Genomic DNA, 27,795 nt, shown 5'->3' on the forward strand with positions numbered 1-27,795 from the left:
CAGCCTCTTTTAATAGCAAACTCTAAGTTACTTGGCTCTAGGCCGCGAAAGAGTGTGGAGGCACTTTGTTTTTAGTCGAAATGGGTGGGCGAGGCAGGTTCCGAATGGTCATCCTTGGTCAAGGACCCCTCTCCTTGCTTGCGCCAGGTTGTGACAGCATGGGTTGGTCAGAAAGAAACCGGGCAAAAGACGCCAGGGCATTGGGCATTTTTGGTATAAGATCAAACAAAAGAACCCTCCTCGAGGATTCGCTCACACATTCTTTTTGCCTTTATCATATATCTATCTATATCTTGCATTTTGGGGTTTTCTAATCATTCCAAATCGCATTCTGACGTATACAACTCAGCATCAATAATCTCACCTCACCCTCTTACAACAAATATACTGTTCGCGTAACAGAACAGACCTTCAACAACCACCAACATGTGTTTCAGTGATCCCAAGCCCAAGACCAAGTACTACTACCACGAGGAGATCACGCCTTCTCGGCGATACACCGGTCACCATCACCACCACCATCATCACCATCACTCATCGCGCTCTCCTCGAGCCAGCTACACCAGCGTATCAAGACGATCATACAGCCACAGCCCACGCACCAGCGATCGTGTTGTCTACGAGCGCTATTGATTGTTTAAAGAGGAGCAACGTTGAATTGTGGACGTAATTACAGAGACGATGACGTTTTACAGAGCGAAGGGGTACTTGGCGGGCTGTGTTTAGCGGCATTGGCAATGGGTTTTATGTATTGATGCGGGAACGTATGACTATGATGAAGGATGATTGTCTTGTTAAAGATATATGGATACAGTAGGGCGTTTTTGTAGGACAAGATTTAGGCATTGCCGAGGAAATGAGGTGAAATAGGCTAGACATCAAATCAATTGATGATACTTATCACAGCGAAAAGCAGACTCAACATGAGAATGAGACATGGACACGCCTATTCGACCAATATTCTCGGGAGCTACGGATCTTTGAGGGTTCACTTCGTCCCAAGTCTGAGCTGAGCTGAGCTCTTCCTGTGCTTTATTCCTCTGCTGATACCTGGGCAGCTTCTGGGCTACTATAAAATGGAAGAAGCCTGTTGGTTGACGTAGGTCTAATATCGCTGGAGCGGGGTGCGGAGTGTCCCGCTACGCAGGGCTGGATCGTCGCTAGAGTGGTGATGACATCACTTCGCATTCCGCCACTGAACCAAAGAAGCTCTCTAAGACAGCGCGTTACTCCAAATGTAAGTCTAATCGCAGCCGAAAGCATGTACTCGTGCTTGTGTTGCTGAAAGCAGGGAAAATACTGTCGTCAACGTCAGTTTAATAGGTTTCTCCAACTTGTTTAAAGCCTGGACAACCCCTGCCCTTGGATTGGCAGCCTGAACATTCTGGAGATCTCTTACATCCATCCCCCTTGTAACTTCGGAACCAAGCCCCAGACCCAGACGATTTACATTGATCTACCTTTCAAAGTGGTTCTTCAGCTGAATTCCTGAGTCGCCTTATTTCATTCTGTAAGCTTATCACTTGCGCGCGTGAAGTGATGGTGTTGCTGCCTTGTAACCTGTCTCATCATGGCGGGCAAGAGGGGCCAACGTTATGAGATGCCAGAACTGACTCTATAAATGAAGGCGCATTCGATCCAAGCTCAAGCAGCTCCTTCCCTCACTTCAAGTAATCGTATACAGAAATCGCAGACAACCTACCTCACCGTCAACATGTAAGCTCAACATTTACATCCATCACCATACCTTCATCTGCTACTGCGCATTCACCCGGATTTACCGGATACCTAAAAACAATGTCACGGTTTAGCTTCGATGCATCTGCCTCTCGCAATGGATCGTTTTCAATAGAATCCCCAGTTGACGTACCACCCTTTCACAGGAATCGCGCACTTTCGATCCGCTCCAACAAATCCAAGAACTCCGGCGCTGCTGCTGGTAGTAAGAAGGGGGGCTTCTCCTTCAACTCACTTCGTGGACAGGTTCAGCCTGAGTTATCCCGTAAGCTCTTTCGTCTCATCAAATCCGAGAACAACCTCATCGGCGCTCACGAGACGGCCGGTCGTGAACGAGTCTCCATTGCTACTCAGCTGTCAGAATGGGGTGAGCACACCGGCGATGACAGCATCAGTGACATCTCAGACAAGGTTGGAGTTGTCTTGAGTGAGATGGGTGAGCAGGAAGATGCATACGCTCATGCCCTCGATGATTCTCGAGCATACCTCAAGGCCATTCGCAACACTGAGAAGAGTGTGCAGCCCAGCCGAGAGAATAAGGATAAGATTGCCGACGAAATTGGAAAACTGAAGTTGAAAGAGCCTGGCAGCACAAGATTGCCTGTTCTTGAACAGGAATTGGTGCGAGCTGAGGCTGAGAATCTTGTCGCAGAGGCTCAGTTGACAAACATTGTATGTTGCGACTTACACCAGCTCCCTGGCCAGTACTGATGCGATTTCTAGACCCGACAGAAGCTCAAGGAGGCTTACGCTGCTGAATTTGCTGCCACTATTGAACGCGCGGAGAAGCAGATTATCCTAGCCAAGCATGGACGTCGTCTTTTGGAGCTCCTCGACGACTCGCCCGTTGTGCCTGGTGATACTCGAGGCTCCTACCAACACTCTTCACAGGCTCGACAGATCCTGAACGACGCCGAAGACGATCTTCGAGATTGGCGACCCGAGCCTGAGGGTTTCTCCACCCCCGTTCAGAGCCGATCCCCAACTCTTGGAGGAGGAAAGGGCAAGGAGCCGCAGACCACCAACGATCGCATGTCTCCTGTACAGTCTGAAGCCGCCACGGTGGAGTCCGATGCTTCACCTCGGGAGCAAAGGGGTACTAAGTCTTCTGTTTACGATGAAGTCGCTGGCTAAGTGGTTGATTACAGAATATGCAGTCTAAAGTTGGTTTCTCATTATTGCCGCAGGGACTTCTGCGGACTTTGTTTGTTTGTTAAGCAAGAGGGGAACCTTGCTTGCTGTTGTTAAGTTTGCTTGGTTGGCTTATCACAAGTTTCCGGCTTTTGTTTGCTTGGTGTACTGATGGGTTGCTTTGAGGTATTGTATGTTTATATCCTACAAGTACTGCTTGGCTTTTCTTGTTAGTTGAATCATATCGATTTTGTTAGTCTTGTCAAGACCCATGAGAGTGTTGACCTCCCATGATTCAATTCAGTCGTGGAGCCAACAAAGCTTCAAAATAACTTCTGGTTTGAGAACTTGGACCTACCTTAGTACTAACCTATATTAGACAATCATGATTGCGAGTAGAACATGGCCTTCTACGCATATATATCAAGGCAAGATATCATTCATTGCAGCAAATTTAATCTTCGGCTAGTCAAATGATTGTTTTATTTCTTTTGCCATAGGTCATCGCAGAAGAAGTCACCCACAGCAACTTAACTCTAATGAACATCTAATGGAGGTTTTCTAAAACCTCTACTTATGCCTATGGCGTGATTGGATGCGTTGGCTGATAGATACTATAAGTGGCTCCGTGATCGGAGCAAGGCAGTTTCTCATGAAACATTGAATGCGATCATGTGTGATCCTGCCAGGACCAATTGTGATCTTTGTATGGTTGAATGACTAGTTATCATATGATGTTCTTAATCCTCCAAGCTACTACATGTTTATAGATGAGATTGATGCTAGACTTATCAGTCATGACCCTTGATTCTTTGGTCCATGGGTTGCGCTGTATATGATACGGTAAAGAAGACAGGCCAATTTAGCACTACCGAGACCCATCATGACATCCAAGATGAGTTAGGCCTCGGTCAATATCTTCCGCTGACCGATTCCAATTCCCGCTTGACCTTGACCATGCAAAAAATAAAGACCTCGGTCTCTTTTGACACACAACAGCCGACGACCGCGGTGTAAGTCAAAAATATACCCAACCAGACACGGCAATATCCCGTGCATTGCACTGTGCTCACCGTATACCTAGGTGTCTGCTTCTTAATATAACCTTCTTGGCCTCTCATCCCTCTCTTCTATTCCTTCTCTCCGGGGCAGCTCCACTCCAGGCGGCCCCTCAAAGACGCTTGCTGTTGATGCTCCGGTCTCAAGGTCCACGGCTTCTGCTACAGAGGTCGCTACGTACTACAGGCACTACGACACCGCTGAATAGGCCTTCCGCAGCGCCGTTACCACTGTTACCATCTCACCTACCTGGACGGGCCAATTACATGTCTTCCTCCACAGCACGCAGCCCTGTCGCTGCTACAGGCTCAGGCTCGGGCGGGAGAAACAGTGCCCCGCCCCCTCCATCCTCTCCCCTTCCCTCTGCTACGTCAACCTCCAAAATCTCTTCCCGTCGGACAGCTCAGATTGCTCGACACTTTTCCTCCTCTTCACCCACCGGACCAGTCTCAAAGCAACAGCCCGACATGGCCTCCAACTACACCGTCCGCAAGGTTGCGGCTCCCAACACCCTCGAGCACCGCGTCTACATCGAGAAGGATGGCCAGCCCGTCTCTCCTTTCCACGATATTCCTCTCTACGCCAACCAGGAGCAGAACATCCTGAACATGATCGTCGAGATTCCTCGATGGACCAACGCTAAGCTTGAGGTATGTTTTACTTTGTCAATTGTTGCTATTTTGCCCTCATATCCTCTTCACAATGCTTGTTTCTTCTCATCTAAAGCTGTCGTGTGCCCCAACATTTACCCCTCCTCCATGGCGCAATCGCTGCCCAGACCAACAAAACAGAAAGTGATGCTAACAAAATCCCTCTCTAGATCTCCAAGGAGGAGCTCCTTAACCCCATCAAGCAGGACATCAAGAAGGGCAAGCTTCGATACGTCCGTAACTGCTTCCCCCACAAGGGTTACCTCTGGAACTACGGTGCCTTCCCCCAGGTATGTTGTTACCCCAATCTGACGTGGACTCCAAGTACATCGCTAACTTTCTCATCAGACCTGGGAGGACCCCAACTCCGTCCACCCTGAGACCAAGGCCAAGGGTGACAACGACCCTCTCGATGTCTGCGAGATCGGTGAGCTCGTTGGTTACCCTGGCCAGGTCAAGCAGGTCAAGGTTCTCGGTGTCATGGCTCTCCTCGACGAGGAGGAGACTGACTGGAAGGTCATTGTCATTGATGTCAACGACCCTCTCGCCTCCAAGCTGAACGATGTCGAGGATGTCGAGCGACACCTGCCCGGTCTTCTCCGTGCCACCAACGAGTGGTTCCGTATCTACAAGATTCCCGATGGCAAGCCCGAGAACCAGTTCGCTTTCACTGGCGAGTGCAAGAACAAGAGGTGAGTTTAGTCTTCGACTTGGCCAATTCAAAACTGACAACTTTTTCCAGCTACGCTCTTGATGTTGTTCGCGAGTGCGCCGAGGCCTGGGAGCGTCTCGTCACTGGCAAGACCCCCGCTGGCGGTGTTTCCACGTAAGTTTCTCATCATGATAAGTTACAAGGTCCATCCTAATTCTTTCATAGCACCAACGTCACTGTCCAGAACTCTCCTTCTCGCGTCAGCCCTGACCAGCTTCCTCCCCTGCCCTCTCACGAGGAGCTTCCCGCTGAGAAGATCGATGCTTCCATTGACAAGTGGTTCTTCATCAGCGGTGCCTCTGCTTAAGTGTTTTTAGACCATCTTGCATAAAAGGATCATGTCTGGTAGACAGGTAGTCTTCACAAAAGTCGAGCACATAAGATATTCAGAACAATATAAAAAATGATGCCAATTGTCGTAATATTATACAAGACTCGTGTGTTGTCCCGCTGGGATTCGTGATGTACATGAGTCGTTTCCTCAACGCCGTCAATGCATGATAATGATACAGTAAAGTGGTATTTTAATCGGTCAAATCGGCTGCCTTCTGCAATTGACGTGAGTGTCGGTCCACCTCCTCAACAAGTCCCTTGATGTTGATCTTCTGGCAGTCAAAAGTGAGCTCTTTGCCATCCTCTGCGCCTGGTCAGCCATTGGCCCCTCCAATATAGTTATTTAAGGCAACATACTGAACTTCACCCGTAGAGAGCTAGGCTCTTTCGAAGTTCGGGGTAGAATAGTAGATGTGATGTTTGTTCCATTGGCTCGGGCGTTCGGAGGTAGAAATGTGAGGAACAGTCGAGCGGGCTTTGCGCAGGTCGAGAACGGGTTGAACTTGGCCGAGACCTCGGTCATGAATTTTGTGATCATCTCAACGGCGGTATCGCGGCGTGCAGCGACTCGGTGAATTTGACGAAGCGAGGGTGTTGGGCGTGGTCGTTAATACACCTAATCAGCTGTTATTCAAGCTTCACGATGCTGAAATTTCGAGGTCGGAGATGTACCTCGGTAGATGCATATTGTCCTAAAGGGGCGGCGCTCGACCCTGCAACGTCATGGTGCTAATGGACCACGTTTCGAGATCGACTTACACAGCACGTACATATTTGTCAATTTTCTCCCTCGACATAATTTCACGATTCTAATAAGCCTGTCATGTCTTTTGAGGGCTTACAAGAGCGCTTGACAGCTCTGCAAGAAACTACGATACAGCTTAAGGAGCTCATCGATCGACTCGGAACACTGAAATTCCAACCTGGCTCCGTGCCCCTGACGACAGACGAGGACAACAGTGAAAGTGGCGAGCTCAGCGCTGAAATCACGAGCACTTTAAGAGATGGAGAGGAAGAACACGAACTTCTACAGGAAGAGGTGGAGTTCTTGCGCGGCGCGGAGCATGATAAGGCCAGGCTGAAAGAGGGCGTTGAAAAGATTGGAAAGGAGCTTGACGGGTACGACTTGTGCTGGAAATTCACCCAAAACTATTTCTAATACTACGCAGATGTCGTCTATCCTTCCGAAAAGCACGATTGGCGGCGAAACAAAACCTTGCCCTGGCGCAAAGGCGAGAACGAGAACTACTCCTTACATCATTTTCGCAGCCAGCATCCGAGAACAACTCCCTCTACCCCGACGACGAAAAGACCACCCGTCCCCAACGCCACCATCACCACCCTCAGCAGCAGCAATCGAGCCTTACCGAAGAGGACCAGCAGACTGTCGGAGCTAGCGCCAACGTTACTAATGCTCTACGACGTACGCACGATCTTATTCAGGCAGAGCTGGCACGCAGCGAGTTTGCGCACGAGACACTGACTGAGTCTTCTGCTGCGCTGAAGCAGCTGAACGAGTCGTATACGGATCTTGACTCGATGCTGGCGAGCTCGAAGGATTTACTGGGAACTTTGCTGCGATCGCAGAAGAGCGATACGTGGTATCTCCAGACGGCATTTTATATGCTGGGTGTGACACTCGGCTGGCTACTCTTTAGACGACTGTTATACGGACCTATGTGGTGGCTTGTCTGGCTACCCCTGAAGTTAGTTTTTGGTTTGGGGACTTCGGCTGGTAGCGCCGTGATGCACGCAGGGTCTGGATTAGGCAAGATTGAAGAGGCAGGGGAGCCGAGCAAGGGTGTTCCAGTTGATGGTCTGCCTGGCGATGATTTGCCTACTATTCAGGTTGACACTGGTAAAGAAGCTGAGATTCTGGAGGAGGTGGATAAGATTGTGAATGTTGTCAGGGATGCGGATGAGCTTGGAAATATTCCTGAGAGTGAGGATAATAATATTCCTAACCCAAAGAAGAGGATGTGGGAGGAGCCTGAGGTTGTTGAGCAGGAACGGGCTAGGGATGAGCTATAGAATGATAGTCATTCGGTTTCATGGTAATGAAATGAAGGATTCCCTGATTTGCGTAATTCTACTGTTCTAAAATTCACATCAGGGGCGGATTGAATTCCTAGAAACTCATCTATGCCCCTCCATATGTATTGTGTATGACCGTCATAAGCATCAGACCGTCAACTTGTATGTTTACCTTTTGAAACTTTGGTATCCTTTTCTACGCCTAACTTTTCATTTTCAAATGCTACCCCATCTACACCAGACATTTCCCACTTCCAAGCTGTCTATCGAATCTGTGTCATTCATTGAAGTACAACTTTCTTGCTTATGTTCGCTGAGGGGCGATCTGTTCGACTTCGCTGATCCAAGGAAGGCCAAGCTTCTTCATTTCAACAGCAAGTTGAAACAGGTAATCAAGACTGCCGCGTGTCAGTATCACTGTCTGTGTGGAACTGGTTTGATCCTGTTTCCTTACCTCTCACATTGGGTCTTGGCCTTGTGGACATTGTCGCCCCAGACATAGACACCATGACGACGCACGAGCACAGCATATGTGTCGGGGTACTTCTCCATAGCCTCCTCAAGATACTCAGTCAAATCCTCTTCGTGGGGAGTGTTCTCAATGACGGGAATGCGAAGAGTGTCATGATATCCCAAGTTGCCAGTCTTGTTCATACCACGACCAAAGCCCTTGATCTGTTCGATGTTGTTGATCTCAAAAACACGGTCCTTTCCAGGGCCTTGAGATTCAAGCAGGAGAGTAACAAGGACAGCCCATTGTGAATGAGTGTGGATGCAGCAGCCAGCTCCTCGGCGGGTGAAGGCAGCGAGGAACAGGGGAGTGCACTGAGAAGGCTTGTAGCAGGGAGGCGAGCGCAGGTATGTACGCTGGTTGATCTTGTTATGGTTGGGGTCCTGCTCGGAGAGTGCCATGACATAGATGTCGGTGTTTTTCATAAGCTCTTTTTGGACGCCTGAGGGGGCGGTGTATACGAGATCACTATGGCCATGGTGTAAGCATCACACGTATCGATGAAGTAGAGACTCATGGAAAAATAATCCAGGAATTCTTTTCACTTGAAAAGACAGCATGGTGATGTTCACTTGAGCCTCATGAGAGAAAAAACATCTACGCCTCCTCCAACTCATGACCGCGGGGTCGCGGGGTAAAGTGATGGGACAAAAATGATGAAATTTCAAGTGACATAGACATGGACATGGACATACTCATCTCGAATAGAGCAGCCACCTCCAGTACCCGTGACCCAGCCCAGAGTCCAGAACTTTGCGCATAGCGAAGGGATCAGGTTGGCGGGGTGGTTAGGGTCCTCTGAAGTGATGAGGGCATCGCCAGTTTGGCGCTGTTGTTCAGCTGCCATCTTTTCTTAGGAGGATCTTTTAGTCAGAGAACGGAGCAGCCGTCGGAAGTCGGAAGTGGCAGTGGCAGCGACAGCGGCTGTGGCGGTCTGAGTATAACAGCTTGTGATGCACTGGGAAATGAGATGATATCACGGTCAAAGCAGTACCTAGATTTTCGATCCTGGTATCTGTAGACGTATGTATCCATTCTGGATCCAATCTTAGCCCGACGCCGCAACTGCTTGAGCCCAGAGTTTTAGAGCTTCTTAGTGGCTGGAAATCAAAAGCAGTCCAGCTCAGTTGGTGCCCTGTGCCATCACAAGCGTCACCGTTTCTCTGAAGATGAGAGAATCCGTCCAATTGAAGACGAGAAATTATCCATTTGGGGGATTTTAGAAGTTACGGCTGTTGGATTTCAAGACAGTCCAATGAAGAATTGGAAACAGTAGCTTGAAAACGGTGGCTGATATTATTTCCTTTTGTCCATTTCGTTGTTTGTCCACGAAACACAGCATTGTACATCCATGAGACAGATTTTTCTTCTTGTCATCTCGATTCTATGCGTCCAAGGGAGTAACAGGCCATCGGCGTTGATGCTTGGATCTGATGTTGTATTGCGTCTGTCGTTTTGGTGGCAAGCGAGCTATGAATAGGTACGGGGACGGAACAGCCGAGAACGGTCCAGAGGTCAGCGACTCACTTTTGTCCTTGTCCCATGAAGCTTCCATCGTCTGTTACTACTATTACTATTACTAGGAAGAGAGACGGATACTCCGTTCGTTTAAACAACGGGGCAACGGGTCAATGCATTAACTCAAGGGTTCATCTCATATCTTGATGACTCAAAGTTTGAGATATAAACACCTACCTAATTGGTAGACAAAGACCTTGGAAGAGCCAGAGCGTCTCGATCGTAGAGTAGAATAGGTGGATAATATTAATTAACTTATGCTGTCTTGTTTGATGAGAAAACAGCATCTTTTTTCTTGGTCTTGGCCCTGGACCTGGCTCGAATGACCATTTTCAGGTCACAGCGCCGGTGCCGGGAGGCCAAGCCCCTGCCTGGTCCAGGTTACAATAGCCGTCCAGTGGCAGGCTACAGCGCAGAGGCCCCTAATAACAAGAGGCATATGGACGCTACCGCTCCGGCATCTCCAATATGGGGATGGACGGGGAGGACCGGGGTGTGTTCCATCCATTGCTGCAGGGCTCGTATTCATTCATGGTGAGAGCATGAGCCGACGCGACGGCTTTTGCAGGTGACAGCAAGTCTTCAGTCATCCTTCACCCACACTTTGCTTTGCAGGCTTTCAGCTTCCGACACACGCGCCAAAAGATGAGCCGTGTGTTTCTTTCTTGTCTCTTTGAGGTAAAGAGGCGAATGGAGAGTTTGTTGGGTAGTGAGTGACAATGCATTGGTATGACGCTGGTGTTTAACCAAACAGAGTAGTGTCCCTTAAGATTCTCTAGGTTCTCCAGAATGGTCTTGAATTCCTCGGCCCGCGATGGATAGTTTTTTGACGCCGAAAAAGGCCTCAAAATGGTTTGTGATGTATCTCTTTGCATTATTGGATACATCTATAGAGTTTGCAGTAAATATTGCTGCATGTACTGTAAGAAAGTTCAACCGTTCTATATGGCTTAACTGCACTGTAGGATTGTTGTTGTTGTTGTTGTTGTTGTTTACAGTCCTTAGTCAAGGACGTTGCATTGGCTGAATTGCATTGCAATGAATGGAGCACTGCCTGGTGGTTTAAAGTCTCGGACGTACTTCCGCTAACCCTCCCTCCATCCTTGGCCTCGTCTATTATTGTCTAGCCTAAGCTATGAACGGCATGGTCACCCCCTGAGACAACCTCGAGTCCAATCGATTTCTGAGATCCTCCGCTAGTGTAGGAAGCTAAAGTTAGACGCTGAGAAAGAAAGCAAACATGAGAACAACTGTGAAGTGCAAATTAGAGTAAGAAGAGGGTTAATTTCTGACAGAAAGGCACACATACACAATGCAGTACACACTCTTTAGGGCAAAAAGTCAGTTTGGTGGCCATGTCACTCAGCAACACGAGGTTTAGGAGGCGAAGCTGGTCATGATGGATGGATGATGGATGGACGGACAAGTTGATGGTCAAAGTGGAGGAGAGGGATCGTTCTATGTGGGTCTAGTTTGTTTTTGAACCCCAACGTCTTTCCCTGAAGCCTCAAAGGCCAAGGCTCAAGGTATCGTGAGTGTCAGCCGAGTCTATCGATCATCTGAGCAGAGGCGAAAAGAAAGAAAAGAGAGAATCATGGGGAGACAAAAGTGCAAACAAGCAAGGGTGGAAAACTTCAAGATCTGCACTGAGCCGGAATTACAGGCGTTTCCTCCCCCAGTCAACCCATATGCGGGCTGGCAAATTACTGGTGGTTTTCTGGATCATGGCTTGCAAATTTAAAATTGAGGTTCGGTGGGCTAAGGCTTTTCCGCCCATGGAAGCTTCCCCAGATATCACTCTGAGTCCATGTCTGATCTGATCACACTCAGTTAATTAACTACAGCACCTCATCCTAAGTTACATACCCGATGGATCGACAAGGAAATCTCACGCCCCTTGTCCAGTCTCCTCTTTCGTCTCTTTTGCTCGCTACTGTCCGATTGTAACTCAACAGACTCTAATTAACTTGATCAAGACTAATGTTTGTGGCACGACGTATAAAGTGTGCTGTGCTGTGTTGTGTGAGGATAGTTGAGGGGGGTTTGCGTGGCCCAAAAGTCCCCCTCATGCTATGGATGCGTTGCCATGATACGGGACCCCGAATAACACATGCATCATGCGTGCAGAACACAAAGCAGTTCAGAACAGACGGCAAAGCGGATTGATCAACCCGTAGGATATGATGGGTCTTTCTCAGTCCACAATCTTCTCTTCCTGATCAAATTAATGGATCCCTATTCCCTAATGGCTCCAATCCTAGCGCCATCATGGGTCCCTTTCCCTTTTTTCCATACACCCATGTTCCTTGTCCCACCTCGAGACATGGACCTGATGGATCCCTATCCCCCCGATGAGCCGGGGGTGTCCTCTGTACGGCCTTGGCGCTTCCTGCTCTGCTCTGCTCTGCTGTCGACTTCCGTTCACTCTCACGGCCTCTCCCCCAGGCCTAACTAAAGAGGCCTGAGAACTAGGGTGACGGGGTCTGAGACTTTGCTCTAGTCTCTTCTAGACTCGAATGGGAATATGGTTGGTTGGTTGGTCGGTTGCCTGACCTGAGGGGGGTGCCCCTTTGAACGGCTTTGCTTTGCTCGATCTGCTTTGCTCAGCTTTGCCATTCTGCTGGTTGCTCGTGTTATTCATAAAAGGACTGGCATACCCCGTCGCGTGCTTCTGTTCTTTCCCTTCTCTCTTCACCCTCGTTGTCAATATCTATCTGTCCGTCATTCGTTAGACCAGACTTTTACTTCCCACTCTCGCTTTTGAGTACTATCTCTACAACTTTACACAACTAATTCTCTAATACCAACACCCGAAAACCATCAACATGCGTTTCACCTCCATCTTCGTTGCCGGCGCTTTCGCCACCATGGCCGCTGCCCAGAGCAAGACCGTCTCCATGTCCCCTGCTCAGCAGTCCCAGATGGACTGTCTCGATGAGTGTGAGGCTGGTGATGTCAAGTGCCAGTCTTACTGTATCACCGTATGTCACGATTCCTACACGGTCAATCATCCATGAGTCTAACAAACATAACAGGTCCCTTCTCCTAACGAGGACGACATCAACAAGACCACTGAGTGTGTTGCTGCCTGTCCCAAGGGCAAGGGCTCTGAGGCCGACACTGCCAAGTACTCCGCCTGTCTCGAGGACTGTATCGCCGACAACTACTGGAAGTCCGTCGATGGTACTCCCCGTGGTACTGACGTCCCCGACGCCAAGAGCAAGGCCTCCGAGGCTGCCTCCTCCGCCGCTGAGAAGGCCACTGGCACTGACAGCGCTGCTACTGCCGCCGCCACCGACGCCGAGGCCACCGAGACCGGTGCTGCTGCTACCGAGTCCGACTCCGAGGCCAGCTCCGGTACTGCTACCGGCACTGCTGCTGAGGTCTCCGAGACTGGTAACGCCGCTACTGCCCTCGTCGGCGGTGTCTCCTTCTTCGGTCTCGCTGCCGCCATTCTCGCTCTGTAAATTGGGTAACCTGCTTTGGGTATCTGGTTGATAGAAGGGAAGGATTTAATGGGTTTCACTACAGCGGTAATGATTGGAGTTTGAATTTTTCAAATGCGATACATGTTGGATAGCATGATGAAGGCCTAGTCAATGGGCTACATCGTTTTCACGGACAAACTTTTTTGGGTAACTTTTCGCGTTCACATATGGCTCGGCATATGAGCATGAATACAATACCTCACTTTTTCTTGCGCTCTGCGTAACCACAATTTTGATGTCGCTTGCTTTGCTTGACTTTGCCGGTGATTTAACTTACATCTCGCAGCCTGACCACTGGGGTTGTGCTTGGTGTGGGGCTTTAGCTTGTGATTGGTTCATGTTTCCCAATCGGGTGCTTCAAACGTTAGCTTGTCAACAAGCGAAATGAGGGTCTTGCGGTTCGTGTTCAAAGCGCGAAGCCAATTGAATCGCATTTCTAGAGAATCCTCTAGAAGAAAGAGTTCCTGACGCCAATGCGTGCTTCAGCTTCAGTTTGCAATGTTTACAGTTTGACCTTTGAATTGACTAAGTTCAACGCATATCGTCATTTCTACAAACTTCAAATGACGGCTTCATCAACATGTTTGACACCATGCCCTTGACGCCACAATGTCACTTTGTAATTATCGTATCTCTATCACCTGGACCCCTGTCCCTAGAACCTTAAGATTGATGATGGCTTAGCCATAACTCACCATTCTGTAATATTCGAGTCTAGGGTAACTTCCAGACACATAACGGTTTTACTTATGACTGATGTCACTGATGAACAATGCGGAGAAGAAGACAATTAACCTCTGTAGGCCTGTTGAAACATAAACTGGGCTCATCAAGTTAACCATGTAGAACTGCTTTGGCTAATTAGAAGTCTTGTCAAACCATCCACTCTTTTTGAGAGCAAGGTACCAAGGGATACGCGCCCTGGTCAACTCGTTCAGCTGTGAACTATCTCTCAGAGCTATGAGACTAGCGGCTGGCCATGAGCCTGTTGTTGAAGACCGGTACGCTTGATGTTCAATGCGCCGTTACAATTGCTACGCTTCTAGGCCATCTCAATAAACTATCTTGGCCTAGATTCACAGTAAAATTCATCCGCCAATCGCTCTACACGCCTTCCTGTTCTCGAGCCTTCTATGGGACTGGCTGCTTCGCAACTGCCAAACCGAGGCTTCCTCACCAAATTCCCCGCCCCCAGTACCTGACAGTGGCAGCCGCACCTTCCTGCCTTAGTGGCTTCGGGGCCACATCTCCCACCTCCCCCCGCCCTGCACTGCACCTGTCGGTTCTTGATCCCTGAAACTTGTACCCGTAGCGGCTCTGAGCTTCTACGTGTCCTCAACACTAAGCAGAAGCTCTCCACTCTTTTGTTAAGACGCCACCTCTCGCTTCTTTATTTCACCCAATTCACCTCACTCTTGGATTTCTGTAATCTGCTCGAGCGCTGGGAATCCCTTCATCGACTGTAATCCTCTTCAGCAGTTGCACGTCTCTTGATCGTGTTTCTTTTCTTTTTTCTTCCCCTCCATCCCCGCAGCTCCGTCAGTGACGTCTGGAACTCATTTGCCCGAGCTATCTCGTCGCTTCTTCCACCATGAAGTTCAACGCTGTCGCGGCGGCCATGTCGGCTGCCATGCTTACTGGCAACGTTCACGCCGAGGATGTTAAGGAGGCTTCTCCCTCCGTTCCCGATAAGCTTCCCACCTTTACTGTAAGTCCTCATGACGACGCACTGGAGCTCCATACGGTTCCTACCTAGCTCTCTATGAGCTCATGATGTGGTTGATTGATAGCTAACATTTCGCCGCACAGCCTACCAACCTCAAGGCTGAGTTCCTTGAGCAATTTACCGACGACTGGGACCAGCGCTGGCAACCCTCTCATGCGAAGAAGGACACATCTGGCACCGAGGAGGAATGGGCATACGTCGGCGAGTGGGCTGTCGAGGAGCCTGTCAAGTACAAGGGAATTGATGGTGATAAGGGTCTTGTTGTCAAGAACCCTGCCGCTCACCACGCCATCTCTGCCAAGTTCCCCAAGAAGATTGACAACAAGGGCAAGACTCTTGTGGTTCAGTACGAGGTTAAGCTACAGAGTAAGCACTGCCTTTAATCTGCCGACTGATCGCGCATGCTGACATTTTGTTCACAGATGGCCTCGAATGTGGCGGTGCCTACATGAAGCTCCTTCGGGATAACAAGGCCCTTCACCAAGAAGAGTTTGCCAACACCACTCCTTATGTGATCATGTTTGGTCCTGACAAGTGTGGTCACACCAACAAGGTTCATTTCATCTTCAACCACAAGAACCCCAAGACCGGCGAGTACGAGGAGAAGCATCTCGAATCTCCCCCTACTGCTAAGATCACAAAGACCTCGGAGCTCTACACTCTGATTGTCCACCCCAACAACACCTACGCCATCAAGCAGAACAACGAGGAGGTCAAGACAGGCAGCCTCTTGGAGGATTTCTCCCCCGCCGTCAACCCCCCTGCCGAGGTTGACGATGTCGATGACAAGAAGCCCGAGGACTGGGTCGACGAGGCCCGCATTCCCGACCCTGAGGCCAAGAAGCCTGAGGATTGGGACGAGGATGCTCCCTTCGAGGTTGTCGATGAGGAGGCTACCAAGCCTGAGGACTGGCTCGAGGACGAGCCCGTTACCATTCCCGACCCCGAGGCCCAGAAGCCTGAGGACTGGGATGACGAGGAGGATGGTGACTGGATCGCCCCTACTGTCCCCAACCCCAAGTGTGGTGATGCCTCTGGCTGTGGTCCTTGGACTAAGCCCATGAAGCGAAACCCCGACTACAAGGGCAAGTGGACCGCACCTTACATCGAGAACCCCGCATACAAGGGCACCTGGGCTCCCCGCAAGATTAAGAACCCCAACTTCTTTGAGGACAAGACCCCTGCCAACTTCGAGCCTATGGGAGCTATTGGCTTCGAGATCTGGACCATGCAGAACGACATTCTCTTCGATAACATCTACATTGGCCACTCTATTGAGGATGCTAACAAGCTTGCCGAGGAGACCTTTGGTATCAAGCACCCTATCGAGAAGGCCCTCGCTGAGGCTGATAAGCCCAAGAAGGAGGACAAGCCCCGATCCCCTAGCGACCTCAACTTCATGGAGGACCCTGTTCACTACATCACCGAGAAGATTGACCTCTTCAAGGCTATCGCTGCTCAGGACCCCATCCAGGCTATCAAGTTCGTCCCTGAGGTCGCTGGTGGCTTTGCCGCTCTCCTCATTACTGTCGCTGGCCTGATTGCTGTCCTCTTCAACCTGGGCAAGTCTCCCGCTGTCCAGCAGACTGCCGAGAAGGCTTCCGACAAGGCCAAGCAAGTCAAGGACAAGGCCGCCGAGGCCAGCGCCACCGGTGCTGAGAAGGTCAAGGGCGAGGTCAACAAGCGCACCACTCGCAGCCAGTCGTAAGGGAAGAAAAGTAGAAGAATTGGGCCTGTATTCGAAGGATTTTATATGAAGAAAAACGGGGCTAAAGAGATATAGTAGTAAGAGAAAGTAAGAAGCACGTTGCGGAGGAAATGTAAACAACTTTCATGAAATGATTTTGTTCTTTTGGCGCACCCAGATCAGCGATAGGAATATTAACCAATTGATAACCTTTTTACCCGGTTGACTTAAGTCAGTGCCTTCTAAGATAAGATCGAGTTAAGAGCACACTGCCGGAGAAAGCAAAGCACAGGAATTCGAATTGTTTGATCCGTGTGATTGCACTGTTGCAGTAGTAGAGCTGACTCGTGTTACCCAGCAGTAAGCCAGAAACATGGTTCTTCACCGAAGTCGGAGTGTTCAACGAAGGAAACTACAAACTATCTGAGATAGGATGTCACGATGCAGACATAAGTTTCCATTTGTCATCTTGGGAAGGTGTCCCCGATGTCTGATATATAGAGCGAAATAGTCTATGTGGCAGATAGCAAGAGATAGATACTGTTCCGGATTAGGCAGGCGAATGGAGACGAAGGAATAGCAAGACCTTCCCAACTGATTTGACCAGTAAGAGACTCGAATTGGGAGACGAACCATCCATCGGCCTAGAACGGTAAATCGGTAACCAGCGGGCAAACCGGGGCTCATTCGGCAATTACCCCACACTTTCCAGAAATGACAACCGACTCTGCTGGAGAGCAGTCGCTAGCTTATCATGAGTTGCTCCTGTCGCCCCGCATTGTGACGAGTGAGAGACGTCTTTGGTGGTGTTGACCTCCTCCAATTGCCTCCGCACCGGCGCAGAGGTACCCGGGGCAGGAGAGTATAAAAGTCTGAGAGCCGCTTGATCTCTTGCTTGATTTGATTACTCCTTGCTTCATTGGAAGTTATCGAGGATACTTGCTCTTTCCTTCCTCTCGTGGATACCCCCCTCTTGTTCACTTATACATCGTCCCTCAACATAGCCATCATGCGTCGCGCATTCACCCGCGGCCTGGGCGCCTCAAGCCGCTCTACTGCTGCTATCTCTCGATCCTCTATCCTCACCTCCAGCGGCCCATCCCACGTCGCTGCCAGGCGCATTCATGCGACTTCCAAGCAGCTCCAGCCTGTGACAGCTGCTCTGGCCTCTACTGCCAACAGCTACCCTACCACACACGCCAAGGTCGAGGTCGTCGATACTCCCTACTTCATCGACAACAAGTTCGTTTCCTCTTCGGCCGATAAGTTTATTGACTTGCACGACCCTGCTACCAACGAGCTCGTCACTCGCGTTCCTCAGATGACCGACGCCGAGATGAAGGCTGCTGTCGAGAGCGCTGAGAAGGCTTTCAAGTCATGGAAGAACACTACTGTCATTTCTCGACAGCAGATCATGTTCCGCTTTGTTCAGCTCATCCGTGAGAACTGGGACCGTCTGGCTGCCAGCATCACTCTCGAGCAGGGCAAGACCTTCGCTGATGCCCGAGGTGATGTCCTCCGAGGTCTCCAGGTCGCTGAGGCTGCCATTGCCGCCCCTGAGCTTCTCAAGGGTGAAGTCCTCGAGGTTTCCAAGGATATGGAGACTCGAACCTACCGCGAGCCTCTTGGTGTTACGGCTGCTATCTGCCCTTTCAGTGAGTAGTTCATCTTATGTCACTCCCATGCTCTGGCTAACCAGCATTTAGACTTCCCTGCTATGATTCCCCTCTGGTGCATTCCCATCGCTACTATCACCGGTAACACTCTTATCCTCAAGCCTTCCGAGCGTGATCCTGGTGCTGCCATGATCATTGCCGAGCTTGTCCAGAAGGCTGGCTTCCCTGAGGGTGTTGTCAACATTATCCATGGTGCTCACCGTACCGTTGACTTCATCCTTGACGAGCCCGCTATCAAGGCTATCAGCTTCGTTGGTGGCAACAAGGCTGGCGAGTACATCTACAGCCGTGGATCTGCCAACGGCAAGCGTGTTCAGGCCAACTTGGGTGCCAAGAACCACGCTGTCGTCTCCCCTGACGCCAATAAGAACCAGTTCATCAACTCCATTGTTGGTGCTGCTTTCGGCGCTGCCGGCCAGCGCTGCATGGCCCTGAGCACACTCGTCATGGTCGGTGAGACCAAGGAGTGGCTCAACGATGTTGCTGAGCAGGCCAAGAACCTCAAGGTTGACGGTGGTTTCGAGGAGGGAGCCGATCTCGGTCCTGTCATCACTCCCCAGAGCAAGGAGCGCATTGAGAAGCTTATCGAGTCCGCTGAGAAGGAGGGTGCTACTATCCTTCTCGACGGCCGTGGTTACAAGCCTAGCAAGTACCCCAACGGTAACTGGGTTGGACCTACCATCATTACCAACGTTACCCCTGACATGACCTGCTACAAGGAGGAGGTCTTCGGTCCCGTCCTTGTCTGTCTCAACGCCGAGTCCATTGATGATGCGATCGACCTTGTCAACAAGAACGAGTACGGTAATGGTACTGCCATCTTCACCCGATCTGGCGCTACTGCCGAGACCTTCCGCAAGCACATTGAGGCCGGTCAGGTCGGTATCAATGTTCCCATCCCCGTCCCCTTGCCCATGTTCTCTTTCACTGGTAACAAGAAGTCCATTGCTGGTGGTGGTTCCAACACTTTCTACGGAAAGCCTGGCATCAACTTCTACACCCAGCTCAAGACTGTTACAGCCCTGTGGCAGAGCTCTGATGCCGTCGCTAAGAAGGCTGATGTTGCTATGCCCACCCAGCAATAATGGACCACGACTTAGATGAGCGAATTTTTGATTTCTGAAAAGCATGGAAAAGCAAAAGATGGATGATGTGGAATGAATATCATAATAACTAGCAAACAACGGGGTCATGAATACCTGTTGGGCTCGCTTGAGCCATTCATGAAATTTCAAAAAACATTTAAAACTTCAACAATATTTTGTCTTATGTGACCCAACTCCAGAAACGCCTAGATCCTTGTTATCTTATTTCCGTGTTTGGGTTTGGGCTTTTTCCTTCACCCACCATGCGATGTGCAACACGACCCAAACCACACAGCCCCTTTGTTACATATGTCCATGGCTAACATATATTCTTTGTCAAGTGATGAAATGCACCCATCGCCCAAGGAGCAAACATGAATGCAAGTCAGAGAGAGAAGATATTGAATTCGATGAGTTACTGCAACCAGGTCGGAATGAGTGAAGGCACGACCACATTCACTTTTCTCTTGAGTCTATATAACGAGCGATGTTCGAAATCGTCTTAGAAGTTACAACGAAAACTATCCGACATCCCAGAACAGGCAACGCATCTTCACAAAATGGGCCACAACACTTCTCGTCCTTTGGCCGCATTCCTTAAAGGAAAGCCAGAAGGGAATACCGAACGACATGGATCCAACGAAAGCCACCAAAATGAACATATTCGTGTTATCGGCGCCTCGCAGATACCTTGTCCAGAGCTCTGGCACCGTGAGCCTCGAAGTCTGAGAATTGGCAATCCATCTTTGCTATCGCCTGAAGATCATCACCAGTCCTGTAAACCACAATCTTCATTTTTGAGCAAAGCAGATGATAAAAGCGAAAGCTTCGAAAGTCAACACAGTCGCAACGGCAATGAGTCTCTTCGAAACCAAGCTGATGGAGATGGGCAGCCTCCTGCCCAGCGCTCACTCCCGTAGGAGTTGAGAAAGAAGAAACAGGTTCTGGACCACATCTGTTACATATATGACTGAAAGAAGGGGGGGCATGGGATGGAGCAAAGGTCAACCATGAAGCACATCTGCAGCCCATCGATGGATAAATCCGACTCAGATCACGGGTAGAGCATGGAGTATGTATATCATCAGAACCAGAAATAGATTGCACGACAGCAGTAGCTGCCAGCTATCTTCCACTACTATGTAACTAAGGTCACGCTTGATTGACCGTAGATTCCTCTGCCTATGTTCTTCTCTATCGTCCACATAACTGTTCGTCTCTAATGTCCACATGATTCCTTCTCTTCCTCGGAGTGGTGATTATTCAATCACCTCCATCATATGTGCTGTGCTGGTTCTCTGGTAGAGCTATCCAATGCCAAGCAGAGTAGGGGTCCGACATCAAAAGGGGAGCCTTAAAAGATGTCAAGATTTTGAATATACAAACTTGACGGTTCCCATGCAGGACAGGGGCTTCTTTCCAAGTTGATGTCCCTTGATAAGTGCGGGATCATGTAACTGAGGATGGCCATATCTGGATTTCATGATTGTCTCCTGAGCTTACTGCATTGGGATCTGCATGAACCCGTCATAATATTCGTCAAGCCATCGAGCCGCCTGAACGCCAGATTCATCGAGGCTCGAATCCCATCGGCCTATCGAACCAACGTAACCGTCGGGGCGAACATTGACAATAGCCACTTCGCCGGGGCCAAGGCTTCCAAGCCACTTGTTAGTACATAGTGAGCCGCGCGTATCCTGGTCGGGAATGTCGTCTAGATAGAATGTCCATCGGCTGTCTTGCAGGAGAGGCGGAAGGTCAGAAATTTCAATTTCCGTCTTGGGCATGGTTGCTAGATGACAGTTAGTGGGAAAATCGGATGGAAACCGTCATTAAACTTACTAATAAGACCAAAGGTGAAGAGATGGCTAACAACAGTATATCGTTCTGGACGGGAGTAGACATCCTCAGGAGCTGAAGCCCTAGGCTGCGCAGCATATGAAGCACTTGCGGCAGCAGAAAGTCTGCTAATAAAGGATTTTTCGCCAGCAATAGCATGGCAGAAAGTCTGAAGGAAAGGTGCTGACTGTTGGACATCCCACATAAGAAGATAAATACGGAACTGGCCAAGCATGGGAATATCAAGCTGGATATCCACAGGGTTGGAGTCGATGTATCGAGTAACCTTGGCGGGAGGGAGAAGACAGCCTGGTTTGGCGTCTCCCATGACGAACTGGTTGTTGCCGACTCCTGGTCGGTTGATGGCATTCTCACCATATTCAGCACCAATACCGGAAATGAACCGGACGTTGGTCCTGAAGTTTTCGGCCAATGCAATGGCATCTCCGCCAGCAATTTGGTTTGCATGCTCATAATCAAAGTTAACCAAATCCAAGGCGATTTTGCGGCGCTCCTCTTCATAACTCTCAAGTAAATTCGGTTTAGCCAAACCTCGAACCGCCAAATTCAACTTCCACGATAGGTTCCATGAGTCGTGCATCGAGGTATTCATACCCTGTGCTGATTTAGGAGAATGTGTGTGACTGGCATCGCCTGCCAAAAACGCTCTTAAATGGCCATCAGTGAAGCGACTAGCAACCCTCTGACCAACCTGGTAACGACCGAACCACTCAACGTACTTCCAGTCTAAGCGGAACGGTGCCATGATCTTCTTGGCGCGCTTCATCATGAACTCCTGTCCGAGATCTCGACGGTCAAACTTGGCGCCGGCCTTCAGCTCGATGTAGAATCGGGTCATGTTCCTCTCTCGGGGAATGATTAAAATTGAGCCATGCTCTTGTGAGTAGACCAACGTCTTGGACCAGATATCAGGGAAATCAGTGATCAGTTCACCATCAAGAACGCCCCAAATGGCAGCCTGGGACATGCCAACAGCCTTAACATCAGGAATACTCTTGCGAACCTTGGAGTGAGCACCGTCACCTGTTGAAAGTCAGTTTCCACACATAAAGTTCGTGAAAGTGAAGTCACTTACATCCGATCAAGTATTGTGTCAGAACAGAACGCTTATCTTGGTTGACGTTGGCACGACAGTTGACTTGAAGAGGGCCAGTTTTGTTGTCCGGAACACTGTATGACTCGAAAGCCATGTTTCTGCGAACCTCCTTGCCACGCTTCTTCATATCTTCGAGGAAAAGGCCTTCCACCATACCCTGATGAACGAGAAGAATGTATGGATCCAGCACGTCGATAATTGGTGGGTAGTGAACTTCGCGCCCAAGTCGGCGCAAAGGCTGGTCCGCATCGCTGCGCCAGAAAGCAATATCGAAAACACGGACACCTTGTTTTAATAAGGTGTCAGAAAGTCGCATTTGTCTAAAGGTCTCGATTGTTTTTGGCTGTAGGCCGTCGGCTCTATATTTACGGTCAATTGGGCTGTGCGGGTAGCAAACTGTAAAGATATGGCCTTACCGTCCAACGGGCGTCTGGTCTGCTCGGTCATCGATCACTTCAACGTTGATACCGTACCTGGTCAGGTTTGCGGCCAGCATCAGGCCAGCAGGTCCTGCACCAACAACGCAAACTTGACATTCCAGTGGGGGCTCAGGAAGACTTCGTAGAAGGGCAAGAGGGTCTTGAAAGGGAGGAGGGGAGCCCTCCTGGCGCTCACGCATCGCCGGGAATGGGATTTCCATGTTATCCATATCGTCGGATTGAACAACACTGGGAACCATGATATATATATATATATATATGAAATCGATTGGGAGATCAGAGGATCAGGGACGACCTCTGCCGGGCCAAATAATAGACAGAGTGTCGTCCTCAAGCAATTGCGACAGGATACAGTGGTGGGAGAGTCTAAGCCAGCGGAATATAAGTTATCGCAAACGGTTAGGTTGGCGACAACGACGAGGGTCGTGCGAAGCGAAACAGTGCCTTGGTAATATGATATCCGCCGAGATGGTCCGTCCACTTAGTTATAGAAGTCGTGCGTATCTGATTCGGGGTGTTATGTGAACCACCCACTGTCGTCTGATGGGAGAGTAGGATTGTCGAAATGATATTTGCGTGATCGAAGTAGTCGAAAATACTCGGGGATTTCGAGGAGGGGTCGCGCAATATTAATTGGATATATGTACAATTGGGAACTGTACGGGGTTGTCGAGGTCGCGGGGCAGATCGGCCGACTGACTGTTGGGGCAGCTTGAATTTGGCTGACAAGTTACAACGTACTGAAGCGACAAGGGTGATGCAGCTACAGCGGACTACGAAGGATGGCGATCAATGGAGATGAGACGGAAACCGCTTCGATGACGACGGAGATGAAGAAAGATATGGACGACGAGAGACGACAGAGCACGGAGAAGAGAAGCCCGAGGTGAAGAGAAGAAAAGACAAGAGGGGAGAAGGAGGAAGCTAAGTAGAGTATGAAGCTATTCCGAGCTTCAGAGGTCAGACAGATATAAGATGGGAAACACAACACCCATGCAACGCAACGGGCAGGTACCGGAGTTCGGGGGCTGATGGGAAGCGACGACGGGGGTTTACAAAGAACTGTGTGCCTTCCCTTGAGCAAATAAGAAAGAATCTATGTACGGAAAGAGACAGGCAAGGATGGGAAGGAACCCAGAATGTAGCAAAGAGCAAGGGCAGGTGAAATCGGGTCACAACATGACAGAGGAGCCCTTGCCTGGACCAGAAAAAAAAATGGCATGACACGATTATCGCCAGAAAGGCCGGAGACAGGCGACGCCAGACCTGACGAGGATACAAGAAATGGGCTGATTTCGCGGGAGATTTTGCTGGCGGGCTGCCACATGGCCCACTCGGTCGACACGATTGACACCTCCAACTGGGTTTAGCCTCCCAGGGGCCCTTTCTAAGCCCTTCCTTCCTCGCTAGTTCACTCTTTTCTGCTGGGGTCCTTCCTGCCGGAACTTGAAAGGGTCCACACATTAATCTAGCATGTGATTGGACGATAGTTAAAGAATTGTCATTGTCATTGTTATTGATGCTGTCCATGATCAACCCCGAAACAAAGCACGGAGTTGAAGAAAAAATAGGTGAAACAATATGGGATTTAAATTCCGATTACATACTCTTTGGACCAACTTTAAACTGTGAGTTCTGATCGAGTCCTGGGGTCTGGTTGTGCTAAAGATCAACCTCTGGTAATGATGGCCTAGAACACTGTCCAGTCTAGACTGTTAGATCAGTTAATCATCAACATTGCCTACTCTGTCTTTCCAATGGCACTTTGGAACCTAGACAGAAAAGACGTTGAACCCGTGCCACACGCTCGCGCAAAGAATCCACTTTCTGCGGCTGCTAGTCTCCGATGGAAAACGTGGTGTGGGCAATTGTGTCTTTCGCTTGTCTCTACAGCTCTGACATTAACCAATCCTGGTAAAGATATATACATTTTGTGTACATTTCCATCCTGTCAGCTGCTGTCAGGACATGAACGATGGAGCATCATGGCATGTTGTTGAGTTTCTACGTGTGCTAGGTTATCTCAGGGTCCTCTCTCCCCAGGCTCAATATGTAGCCTGAACCAGGACATGGAAGCACAACCCTATCCACTGAGCCCGTTCTCGGCCGGTGGCATTATTCAGCATCGAGAAGCATTTCCCCAGGCGCTTGTGAAACCGTTGACTACCGATTTGGCTCAACAGCCGTAGACTTTGGCAGCTGAGGTACTTCAAACCAGGGACCTACCTGCAAGAGAGCCACACCGTAAGTTTGGAATATATATAGGGACTGCTATTAACTTAGACTGGACTTGGCAGCAGGTGAAACATAGATCTAAGTGTCACACGCAGAATGCGCTTAGCCTGCCATTATCTACTTTATCTGATAACGGAATGTGTCAAAGGAGCATGCTGCCGCTGCAAATCTCCCGTCTTTACCGCCGTATTACTCCATTTGAATACCACCGAATGTTGAGTCTTCGCTTCCTTTACTTCTTCTGTCATCCACTCTATCAGGGAGGGAGGGATGGACCCTAGTTCCTCTCTGCAGATGCCCTTATACTTCCTCTTAGTTACATAGTACATGTTGTGCTGCAATCCCCAGCTGTTGGTCTGGAGCTGACAACGACGATCATCTTATGATGTAGGCATGTTAATCCGTCTGGCAGACCAGGTCCCTTGCTTCTACTTCTAATGTACAATACTTGCATATGCATGTTAGCAAATTCGGTGCAGTCTTTTTGGATATGTGTTCTCATCCAAGCTGACGCCGTCATGGCACATGTCTCTCATTGCGCATTGTAAGCGACGTTGGCTCGATCCTATTATGTAGGCGTGTCATTGGCAGTTTTCCGTATCAAGACATTTTTGAATCCTTCAGCTAGGGTTTGGCTAGTCTATCGAATCATTTCTTATGCATGATGCCTGACAATCGATCGAGTTGATTTATGTTGTATGCACCTAAGCAGAGAGGCACACTTGCGTGCTCGCAATATCAGGCAGTTGGGTCACCAACATAGTATCATACTTTATTGAGAACTTGATATCACCAACAGAATGGAATCCTTGTTGCAAATATAGCGCACTAACAGGCTCGGACTTCGGTATCTTGAACCCTGTTCATGTATTCTGCAGAACCTATCATGCGTCTTCTGTCGGCTTTGAGGGCCTATGATATCGATTACGCAGCTCTTCTATTGGCTAAGATCGATTGAAAACGGTTTGTGTGATTTATAGTACTGTACTATTGTTAACTTTATTGTATGTTTCTTTCCGAGTTGTCGAAACGCAAAAGCTAATACCGCCTGTGTTTAAGCTATTCATCAATAAACAGCACATATACACCTAGCATCTGCACATCTTTGTCATGACCAACATATCTGACATGGAAAAACAAAACAAACAAACATATACTGGGTTACTATCGCTCATAGGAAATCAAAATGTCGATCCAGTCTCAACTAAGAAACGAGCACCGTGCTCTCGGCCGCATTATCACCAGCTTCCTTCTCACGCCCATCTTTCTCATAAGAAGCGTCCACATCTTCAATGACCTGACGACCACTAAAGTTCTTCATATAGGACTGCGCCTTCGCTCTCACAGGAATTGAATACCAGTCCGGTTGCATGCGTAGACCAGCTAGTATACTTCCAGTACCTGGAACGATGACAGTACCACTGCGTCCACTAAGAACCTGCTTCACTACAGCATCAGCCACCGTCTCAGGGGCTAAGGGCGGCATGAAGAAATCAGTGTTCTGGTAGTAGCCCTTGAAGAGAGCAGTGTTGGTAGGGCCTGGATGAACGATAACGGTTCTGACTTTGGGAGCATTGTATCTCGTAGCCAACTCAGCAGTCAAACCCTCATGGAAAGCCAGGGCAGCAGCCTTTGAAGCACCGTAGTCGACGAGGTTAGGGATGGTCAACCAGCTTGCATAAGAGGTTAAAGTGACGAACATGCCGTGGTTGTTTTCCACCATGTTGGGAAGAAATGTCTTTGCTGTCCAGAACGGCGCAAAGGCGTTGACATCGAAAGTGAAGCGGATATCACTTGGCTGAGATTCCAAGATCGTCTTTCCTCTGGCCACTCCAGCAATGTTGATAACGACGGTTGGATGTCCAACTTCAGCTCTGATCTTTTCGGCGACAGCCTCGACGTTCTCGGGAGAACGAAGGTCGCATTGGTAGTGGTGAACGTTGGCCGCTGTAAATATAGTCAGCTCCCTATCTTCTTCATCGCGTCACCTCAAAGGATATTTCCTACCAGTAGTGAAAGACATAGGCTGAACATCAAGCACAACCACTTTGACGCCCATCTCCTCAAACAACTTGACAACTCGACCGCCAATGCCTCCAGCGCCTCCCGTCACGAGCACAATCTCGCGCTTCCAGTCATATTCGTCTTTGACCCAGTTGTTTCTCGTCTTCTCGGACAACCAACTGCTGGCCCATCGTGCGAGGCCAAAATAGAGTAGAGTCGACAGGTTCTTTGCGGCGCTTGGATGAAGGATTGAGAGGTCTTGACCCTTTTTAGTGAAGCGGGCGAGCAAGACGAGAGGTAGGATGAGAGCCGGGTTGAGAGCTGTCTGTCGAATTAATCTTACCACGACGTCGGCACAGAAGCCTTCGCGTGGGAGGAGTCCCTGGTGCATAGGCATGATGAGATGAGATGGGATGCGATGCGATGAACAGAAATTATTCACTGAATCGCAAGAAAATGAACATGAACCGTGCGTCGAATAGCTTGATAAGATTGGAATTCTGGGCATCTTAACCCTTTTCAACGATCAGAGCAACCACCCCCTTGGGTTCCATATTGAGGGGAAGAAGGGTTGCTGCATATGATGCTTGTCATGATGGACACACAGACCGAGGTTCCATTCCACGAACAGCTACCAATTCGTAACTCGTCGCAAGCAATTGCAGGGATGTTAGAAAAGCCTGGGGTAACAAGAGCAAATCTATTCGTCACAGAAACTCGCCAAGTCGAATCGGTCTATCATGAGTAAATGAAGCGTCCCTCGGGAGCTCTAACGAACCCCGCAATTCAGTGAAGCGGGGATGGTTCCTGAAT

The 27,795-nt window shown here is 49.4% G+C and overlaps 10 protein-coding genes across 10 annotated transcripts; 6 read left to right on the top strand and 4 right to left on the bottom strand.

Annotated features, from left to right (window-relative positions):
- Nucleotides 1–1,797: 1,797 nt before the first annotated feature.
- FIESC28_05149 (uncharacterized protein) lies at nucleotides 1,798–2,871 on the top strand (the record flags this gene model as incomplete). Its single annotated transcript, XM_031159296.1, has 2 exons — nucleotides 1,798–2,409; nucleotides 2,461–2,871. 2 exons carry the CDS (start codon nucleotides 1,798–1,800, stop codon nucleotides 2,869–2,871), a joined length of 1,023 nt encoding a protein of 340 aa, XP_031016653.1.
- Nucleotides 2,872–4,193: 1,322 nt separating this feature from the next.
- FIESC28_05150 (uncharacterized protein) lies at nucleotides 4,194–5,596 on the top strand (the record flags this gene model as incomplete). The annotated part of the gene is made up of 5 exons (XM_031159297.1): nucleotides 4,194–4,577; nucleotides 4,748–4,867; nucleotides 4,926–5,269; nucleotides 5,320–5,403; nucleotides 5,455–5,596. The coding sequence occupies 5 exons, from the start codon at nucleotides 4,194–4,196 to the stop codon at nucleotides 5,594–5,596; spliced, it is 1,074 nt and encodes a 357-aa protein (XP_031016654.1).
- Nucleotides 5,597–5,813: 217 nt separating this feature from the next.
- FIESC28_05151 (uncharacterized protein) lies at nucleotides 5,814–6,160 on the bottom strand (the record flags this gene model as incomplete). Its single annotated transcript, XM_031159298.1, has 2 exons — nucleotides 5,814–5,926; nucleotides 5,980–6,160. The coding sequence occupies 2 exons, from the start codon at nucleotides 6,158–6,160 to the stop codon at nucleotides 5,814–5,816; spliced, it is 294 nt and encodes a 97-aa protein (XP_031016655.1).
- A 285-nt stretch (nucleotides 6,161–6,445) lies between these two features.
- On the top strand, nucleotides 6,446–7,653 carry FIESC28_05152 (uncharacterized protein; the record flags this gene model as incomplete). Its single annotated transcript, XM_031159299.1, has 2 exons — nucleotides 6,446–6,741; nucleotides 6,792–7,653. The coding sequence occupies 2 exons, from the start codon at nucleotides 6,446–6,448 to the stop codon at nucleotides 7,651–7,653; spliced, it is 1,158 nt and encodes a 385-aa protein (XP_031016656.1).
- Nucleotides 7,654–7,960: 307 nt separating this feature from the next.
- FIESC28_05153 (uncharacterized protein) lies at nucleotides 7,961–9,014 on the bottom strand (the record flags this gene model as incomplete). The annotated part of the gene is made up of 3 exons (XM_031159300.1): nucleotides 7,961–8,054; nucleotides 8,111–8,635; nucleotides 8,863–9,014. 3 exons carry the CDS (start codon nucleotides 9,012–9,014, stop codon nucleotides 7,961–7,963), a joined length of 771 nt encoding a protein of 256 aa, XP_031016657.1.
- A 3,496-nt stretch (nucleotides 9,015–12,510) lies between these two features.
- On the top strand, nucleotides 12,511–13,152 carry FIESC28_05154 (uncharacterized protein; the record flags this gene model as incomplete). The annotated part of the gene is made up of 2 exons (XM_031159301.1): nucleotides 12,511–12,666; nucleotides 12,721–13,152. 2 exons carry the CDS (start codon nucleotides 12,511–12,513, stop codon nucleotides 13,150–13,152), a joined length of 588 nt encoding a protein of 195 aa, XP_031016658.1.
- A 1,612-nt stretch (nucleotides 13,153–14,764) lies between these two features.
- Nucleotides 14,765–16,607, top strand: FIESC28_05155 (uncharacterized protein; the record flags this gene model as incomplete). Its single annotated transcript, XM_031159302.1, has 3 exons — nucleotides 14,765–14,881; nucleotides 14,983–15,265; nucleotides 15,322–16,607. 3 exons carry the CDS (start codon nucleotides 14,765–14,767, stop codon nucleotides 16,605–16,607), a joined length of 1,686 nt encoding a protein of 561 aa, XP_031016659.1.
- Nucleotides 16,608–17,595: 988 nt separating this feature from the next.
- Nucleotides 17,596–19,347, top strand: FIESC28_05156 (uncharacterized protein; the record flags this gene model as incomplete). The annotated part of the gene is made up of 2 exons (XM_031159303.1): nucleotides 17,596–18,241; nucleotides 18,293–19,347. 2 exons carry the CDS (start codon nucleotides 17,596–17,598, stop codon nucleotides 19,345–19,347), a joined length of 1,701 nt encoding a protein of 566 aa, XP_031016660.1.
- Nucleotides 19,348–20,846: 1,499 nt separating this feature from the next.
- Nucleotides 20,847–22,982, bottom strand: FIESC28_05157 (uncharacterized protein; the record flags this gene model as incomplete). Its single annotated transcript, XM_031159304.1, has 4 exons — nucleotides 20,847–21,139; nucleotides 21,190–22,230; nucleotides 22,283–22,662; nucleotides 22,720–22,982. The coding sequence occupies 4 exons, from the start codon at nucleotides 22,980–22,982 to the stop codon at nucleotides 20,847–20,849; spliced, it is 1,977 nt and encodes a 658-aa protein (XP_031016661.1).
- Nucleotides 22,983–26,182: 3,200 nt separating this feature from the next.
- Nucleotides 26,183–27,379, bottom strand: FIESC28_05158 (uncharacterized protein; the record flags this gene model as incomplete). The annotated part of the gene is made up of 2 exons (XM_031159305.1): nucleotides 26,183–26,925; nucleotides 26,986–27,379. The coding sequence occupies 2 exons, from the start codon at nucleotides 27,377–27,379 to the stop codon at nucleotides 26,183–26,185; spliced, it is 1,137 nt and encodes a 378-aa protein (XP_031016662.1).
- Between the last annotated feature and the right edge of the window lie 416 nt (nucleotides 27,380–27,795).

This window comes from Fusarium coffeatum (assembly GCF_003316985.1).
Source record: "Fusarium coffeatum strain FIESC_28 chromosome Unknown BRIP53273_contig_111, whole genome shotgun sequence".
Taxonomy (NCBI): Eukaryota; Fungi; Ascomycota; class Sordariomycetes; order Hypocreales; family Nectriaceae; genus Fusarium; species Fusarium coffeatum.